This window comes from Gavialis gangeticus, unplaced genomic scaffold, assembly GCF_001723915.1.
Source record: "Gavialis gangeticus isolate Ggan-Ray unplaced genomic scaffold, GavGan_comp1, whole genome shotgun sequence".
Classification (NCBI taxonomy): domain Eukaryota; kingdom Metazoa; phylum Chordata; order Crocodylia; family Gavialidae; genus Gavialis; species Gavialis gangeticus.
The window spans coordinates 22,349,024-22,356,453 of record NW_017729034.1 but is presented as its reverse complement, the minus strand read 5'-3'; the positions used below and the strand labels follow the sequence as shown (position 1 = coordinate 22,356,453).

Sequence of the window (7,430 nt, the reverse complement as noted above, 5' to 3'; positions counted from 1 at the left end):
AGGGTGGGTGGGGAGGGGGTTGGGGGCTCATGCAGAGCCCCCTATGCAGCTGGGACAGTGGGGGCAGCAGGGATTGCCTGGCAGCACCTGCTGATCCGGGGCTTTTTTCCCCCCAAGTGCTGGGAGCTGGGGCAGGCGGTGCAGCCATTGCTGGGCTGGGAGAGGGGTGGGGGATGGGCCTGGCCTGGCTGATTAGGAGATTCAGCTGCTGCTGAATCTCCAAATCAGATCGGCCGAATCGAATCAGGACAGTGATTCGAATCACTGAATCAAATCACTGTCCCCCGAATCACCTGAATCTGAAGCAAATACTAGCCGCTTCACGTAGGCCTATTCACGTACTTTGGATTGATCCTAGTCATCTTTTGCAGACCCCAGGTTGAAAACCACTGTGCTAGATGGACAAATGGATGTTTCTCTTTGTTCTGGCTGCTCCTGCAGCCAGGCTCTTTCCAAATGTACTGACAACTGCCTTTCCTTTGGGTTAAACCAGCAGTCTCTCTCCTCCCCCCTCCCCCCAGGTGTATGGGGGATGAACAGGGTGGAGGTCCTCCATTTCTGTGTCAGAAGCTGTGCCATAGATCTAGGACAGAATCCTCCTTCCCATCTGAGTAGGGCTGAAAATGGCATCCCCTGGGACTGATGCTTCGAAATATGAACTGTCCTACTTGCAGGACAAAAAAGACAAGTTTTTAAAAAGGCAGCCTTTTTCTGTGCTGCCCGCACATTTGTGTGAACATGCACAGCCAGCTCAAGGTACTTGCACCTCTTGATATTAGATAGTGAGTTCAAAACCATGAGCTGGGGGGTCAAAGCACTCCAATTTGCAGCTGCAGTTAAGTTTGTCGTAAAAATGCAGGCATAATTTTTGCTCTTGTCCAGAGAGATGCTAATGGGAAGTCAGTACTTTGTGTGTGCAATACTTGGGGGGACATGCTCTGTTATCAGACTTTCGGATTCAGAAATTTGTCTTTTTTCTTTTTGGATTTAGAAATCTATGCCTCCCCACTGATGTTGTTTTTGTTTCATTGGCAGCTACATCTCAAAACATGGTTAAAGAAAAGCAATTAAAAAAAAAAATGAAGCTATCTTAAAGAAAAAAAAGCAAAGTTTTTTTTTTTCTTGTTTGAGGCAAATATTTACAGCTGCTTTCCCTTTATCAAGGCACTTGTCCTTCACCTTTCAGAGCAGACAAAAAAGTTAACACACCAAACAAAAAAAATCTGTGCCAGGCAGCACTCTAATGAATAATAATAATAAAAATATCCACACACATTTTTATTCTTGGTAACCAGAGGGTTACAAAACTAATCCTCAATCCAAACTGTAACCTTGGGACAAAAGAGCTGAATCCAGTTATCTTGATCTTACCCTCTGTTATCAATGTACACTCCTAAAGATAATGTCAAAGTTCATATCTGGATTCTCCTTTTACACGCATGGCAGATGCCATGATAAGATATGTTTGTTCTTTTGTCATTGCTTTCAGCTCTGACCCTATATGAGGTAGGGATTAAGAACCAGGGGCTCTTGAACTCTAGTATAAACTTCCCCTTTCTTTTGAGCTCTCTGTAAAACCTGCAAGTCACTTAAGTTGCCTGTGCCTCCGTTTCCCCCTCTAGAAATCAGGGTGATAATTTCTGGTTTGCAAAACTGTTACCACTGTCGATAAATGATTTGTAAAATATTTTGAAGAGGGAAGACACTTTAGATTGGGGTAGGCAGCGTTTTTTGGCCAGAGTGCTGAAAACCCCACAATGCCTACCTTGGAAGGTGCCAGAGTGCTGGCATGCCAAAAAAACCCCCGAGGGCAGGGGGTATATGGCAGGATGCCCTGCTTGTGCCCCTTGCCCCCCACCCAAAGCCCCTGCCCCCCAGCTTGGGCTCTGTGGCTATTGCCAGCTATCCGGAACCTGGGCCAGCTGCAAACATCTGCTGCCTCTCTGGCCCCAGCTCCGGCCCCAGCTGCCTCCCAGACCCAGTCCGGGCTCTGGGGAGGGCAACACAGACAGGCAGTGCTCCCCACTGTGCTGCCCTCGCCGCTTCTGCAAAGCAGCATCGGAACCTGGCACAGCGGGGCACAACCCTGTGCTGCTGCCCACACTGCTCCCATGCACACAGGGGAAGTGTGGCAGGGCAGCGGGGAGCTGGGAGCAGGCAGCTTTCTGCGGCCCCTGCCGCACCAGGTTCCAGCACCGCTTTGCAGGAACGGTGAGGGCAGCACAGTGGGGAGCACTCCCGTCTGTGCTGCCTCCTCAGAGCCCAGGGCCGGGTCTGGGTGGCAGCTGGGGCTGGGGCCCAGGGCAGAGAGGCAGCAGATGTTTGCAGCCGGCCCCGGCTCTGGGTAGCTGCTGATAGCCACGGAGCCTGGCCTGGTTGCAGCAGGGCTTCCATGGGAGCAGCCTGATCTCTGTGGCTACCAGAGCTGGAGGCTAGAAACAGCTGTTGCCTCCCCGCCCAGGCTCCAGGAAGGCAGCAGGTGCTGGCACTGTGCCCATTGGGGCTGGGGCCGTGGGTGGGGAGGCCGCAGCTGTTTGTAGCCTCCCAGCTGCAGCCAGCCCCAGCTCTGGGCAGCTGCTGATAACCACAGAGACCAGGCTGCTCCCAGCAGGACTTGCAGTGTCCCAGCTGCCTGCTGGGAGCACCCCAGCTCCGGGCTGGCAGCAGCTACCCAGGGCTGGGCCCAGCTACAGCCTGGAGGCTGCAAACAGCTGCTGCCTCCCTGGCCCCAATGCCTGCTGAGGAAAATGGCCTTGCATGCCATGCTCGGCACGCATGCTGGGGGTTGCCGACCCCTGCTTTAGATACTAGGCATTATTAACCTGACTATTTAAAAGCAGAACTTCTGATTTTCAGTTGTACAACTGTAAAATAATCCAATTTAGGGCAGAAATCTCTTTCCAGCTGCTAAGCACAGTTACTTTTCCATTGAAACCTCTATGGAAATGATGGATTATTTCACCTGATGCAGATAGTGAATTTTCTGGTATTTGAGGACAAGGAACAGAATTTTGCTAATTTTGCCACCAAAAGTTGCACATTGCTAGCAGAAGGCATAAATTTGGGATATAACTCTGGGAGCATCGTGAGAAAATGTGTGAATGTATGAGACACTAAGCAAAATGTAATTTTACTGTCAAAGACTGAACTTTCTCTCAGGGTGGGCTAATGGTGATGATACTCCTTACCTTTTTGGAAATGCCAAAGAACTGACCTAAGGAGGAAAAATAATACATGATTTGTCTTTTGTATTATTTTGTCATTATCTCTTTGCTTGCCATCTGCATGTTGCTCTTCTCTTTCTGAACTGCATTTTCTTAGCTTTGTGAGAACCTCTGGCTCTATCTCTGAGTATATTTCTTTATCTGTATTGAGACTGCATGCAGTTGTGCAAGACCAGATGATAGGCAAGATACTTTGGAGTTTAAAAGACATGGGAAGATTGCATTATCTGATCCAAATCTTTGGCAAGGGAAAGCTCCTTCTCTCACCACAATAACACCAATCAATATCTGCTGATCTAATAAATCCTTAATATGGGTAGTTGATATGAGATTTAGATACTAGTGACTGAGGCAGGAAACACTGAGCAGAGTTAAAGGTACCCACACTCTTGTGTGGAAAATATTTCACTTCTGTTTGTTGCATAAATTCCAGCAGTATATTGCTGGTTAAGAGGGCATCTTTGCTTCTTGGTTTTTTTTTTTGATTGTTTTTCCATTGCTTTTTGCTTGCCCATTGATCAAAGAGAAACCTTAAAGATGTCAGTAGTACAGTATTAGCAAGTAATATTAAACTTCTTTCTAGTTGGGTAGAAGATGAAGTGGCAGGCAAAAAAGGATTTGGAAGCTTTACAAAATATTTCATTGTAGGTTGGGGCCAAGATTTCCATATTTAGAGAATTATCTATTAAAAAACAGTAGCTAGTTGAGGGAGGCAATACGTGGTTATGTACATACTTGTACCGTTTTGGTATTTAACCAGAACGATTTGATTAATTTTGACGGGTGTTTGCTACTGTCTTTGGAAATATACCCAGGCACCAAGTGCTTTTTGTTTGTATTAAAGAAATTAGACCGATGCTTTTGCTATTGTTTTCAGCTGTTTCCAGTATAAGAAAAAGTGCACAAAAATCCAGTCCCACAAAGCACAGGAAAAACAGAGCAGAAGGATGAGAACTCTAACAGATATAGAACCCAAAGGGGGACGTATTGTATGTGTATTGTTCATTAAATGGTTCACATTAGCTTAGGAACACCGGAAATGTCATGTAGGACCAGATCCATTCATCTGGTCCAATTTTCTGTCTCTGGCAATGGCCACTACTAGAACAAACGAAGAAAATGTTGTAATGTGGTGTCAGGAATAATTATTTTCATTTTCTTTCTTTTGTAGTTTTATACAAGGTACATATCCAATGCAACCTTAAGTCACCCACAAATTCAATTTTGGCATAGTGATACACAGTACTTATGGGTCTGAAATAAACTTTAGATGCTAACACCACTGAGCTACTGTTCCTTCTGCGCAAGTATAAGATGCTTATATTCTTTTTCCTTCTAGATGGAACCAGTTGGGCAAAAGGAACCTTATCATTTCACAGAAATGCTTCAAGCACGGTGCCCATCTCAGGTAACAGGGCTTTTTTCAATCGGTACAAGATTTTTAGCTACTCCTCACGGAGTTTCCAGGCTATCTCATTGTTTATATACATGTAAGTCCACTTTCAAATACTGTTGTTTAACTGTAAGAGAATGCTGACTTCCCAGGAGATTTTTTCCCCCACAAAGATTTAGATTACAAACTGCTTCTCAAGCTCTCTTACTAAGGTTCTTTAAGAAAAAGTGCTGAAACCCCTGAACATTTGTGTCTGAAAATGGAATTCTTGATTGTGTTTAGTTACACTTCCATTTTTAAATTTCCTGGCTGGGGATCCATTTAAGTTGAATTAAATCATAATGAATTATTGTTTAAAGAGAGGGCACTATCTGCATTGAAATAATTTCTGGAAGCAAAACAGAAACTACCCAGCATAAGGAATTCAAATTGACTATAACTTGAATCTATCTTTTGGCAGAAGGTGCCTGAAAGTGATCTCTCTACTATTTGAGTCTCAGTAGATGTATTTTTAGCTTTTTTCCAAGCCTCCAACTTCTGGTGGGCAATAAAATATCATTTGCTTTCTACCTGGTTCTCCCATCTTGGACTGCCACAATTCTTTTTTCAATATTGCAGTCATCCCACATGTTTAAGAAAGTGGAAGAAGTCTTAAAAGGAGTGGAGATGGCTTCTGGGATTGGTATTAGCCTCTTAAGCCTTTTGCATCTAGACCACTATTTTTAGTCTGACCCCAGTTCTCAGTGACCAAAAGTTCTTAACATCTGAAGACTCTTCAGTGAGCGTTAATTGAAAGCAGCATCAAAACTGAACTATCCTCTATTCTTTAATCAAGCCTCTTTCCCTGTTAGTGCCTCTGCAGTTGCAGACAAACAGGAAATCAGTATTCAGGCTGGTGGATGGGCATATGTCATTAGCTTTGTTTTCATTAAATACTTGGAGTGTTGTAATGTTTTTTCCCCCTCTTGGAAAATCTACCCAGCTGATTTCAACATCAGCCAATTGTCTTTTTGTTACTAACAGTAAATGTACTCTCTTATCTCTGCAGGAGCATCCCTATTTTTTCACGTACAAGAATAGTAACTACTTGTCTTTTCCTGTGACCTCGCATACTGAAGCATTGTCTCAGGTACAGAAAGCCTTAGTGTAGCATATATGTGTGCTTGGAGGGGGGCTAAGGCTGGTATAGGAGAGTCTTAATCTCATGAATATTATTGTATGGGGGAAAAACGTGAACCCAGAATATTAACACCTTTTCCTTCTGACCCCTATATTGCTGCCACACCTCTTTCTGAGTGCATCTTGTGAAGTGTAAACCAAAGTTTGCTTCTTTTCATTCACCTTGTCTTCACTGCCCAAAAAGGAGTGATTATTTCTTTTTGTATTGGGGTGTCTAATGACCACAGGCTGTCCCAAGATTAAATTATGGTAGAGGCAAAGCACTTTCTTTTTTTTTTGTGGAGCAAACTGGTTGAGGGTAGCACTATATCATTGTCTTGGGTTGACCTGACCTCATCTCATGGTAAAAACAGCAAATGCCTCATCTTTGCTGTATGTTTACTTCAGATCACAAGACTTTAGTTATTCTGAGGTAAAACGTAGCTTTTTAGCAATGAAGATGAAGCTTGAATGTGGGGTTGTTGGACAGTGTACTATAGCCCTGAACAATAAGGATCCGTGATACCCGTCTTGGAGCAAGGGTAGAGTGTCTGTCTACCTAGGTATAAGAGTACCCCTTGTGGCCCACTTGCTACTTAAGATAACACTTCATTCTCTGGGTCTGATTTTCATCTCATTTGCATTAGTGTAACTCCATTAATTTCATTAGTTATTCTTGATTTATGCTTATATAATGGGCAACAGAATGAGGCTGCTCACTTGTCAGATTTTCAGGAAGGGCTGTGCTGTGATGATGGGGCAGGAACAGTATGTTAGGATGAAAAGGAAACCTGGAATTGAGTAATAGGCCCGTTCACAGGACCAGTGTCTTCCCGTTCAAAATAGGTAATTTCTCCTTGGTCACTGGCTTGAAAAGAAGTAGGACAGTGAGGGCCAACCTTTTTGGCAGGTGTGCCACAAATTAGCCCCGTACCCGCCTCAAGTGTCACTCCAATCCCCTTCCCCTGTCCAATCTGCTGGTCTGCTTTCTTCTCCCATTCCTGTAGTCCCTGCCTGATCTGCTACTTTGCTTTCTGCCATGTCAGCTGCTTTGCTGCCTGTCCTCTCCCTCGTCTGCCATGTGCCTCTCAGAGGCTGCCTGGCTACTTGTGACACCTGTGCCTCAGGTTGGCTACCCCTGATGTAGGCCATATCCATGCTGGTGCTCAGGCAAATGCTCCCATTTAGATGCCAGTGGGCAGTCTCTACAGACAATGTAGCTTAGAAATATTTTTGTCAGTAGTCAGAATTCTCCTGATGGAGGCCCAGACTAACTATCTCAACTATGAAGAAAATCTAGTGTATATCTTGCCAAAGCCTAGGTCACTAAGTGTGCCTTTTACATGTTATATTTATATTGTGCAGAGTTGTACCTAGGAAGTTTTGAACCCTGGATAACAGTAGCAGCAGCTGGGCCAGTGGTGGCATTTGCAGTGCAAGGGCTAGCAGTGGTGGTGTCCGCTACTCTTGCATTCCCTTGAAGTCAGAGCCCTGGGTGGGCGCCCCACTCGCCCACCCTAGTTATTGATGTTGTGTGGAATTCAGTTTTACATTAGGAAACTTGCATTATATTACATCTTTCCTTGGGGAGATCTGAGCTTGTTTATAATACACAATCAGATTTGCTATCATCCATTTACCAACTCCCCTCCCCC

The 7,430-nt window shown here is 44.7% G+C and overlaps 1 protein-coding gene across 1 annotated transcript in view; it reads left to right on the top strand.

Moving 5' to 3' along the window:
• Nucleotides 1-7,430, top strand: part of PLB1 (phospholipase B1) — a 127,749-nt gene that overhangs the window by 29,436 nt on the left and 90,883 nt on the right. The window contains exons 8-9 of the mRNA XM_019526696.1: nt 4,564-4,632; nt 5,666-5,746. Of these exons, the coding sequence (XP_019382241.1) occupies nt 4,564-4,632; nt 5,666-5,746 (150 nt within the window). The remainder of the gene's footprint in view (nt 1-4,563; nt 4,633-5,665; nt 5,747-7,430) is intronic.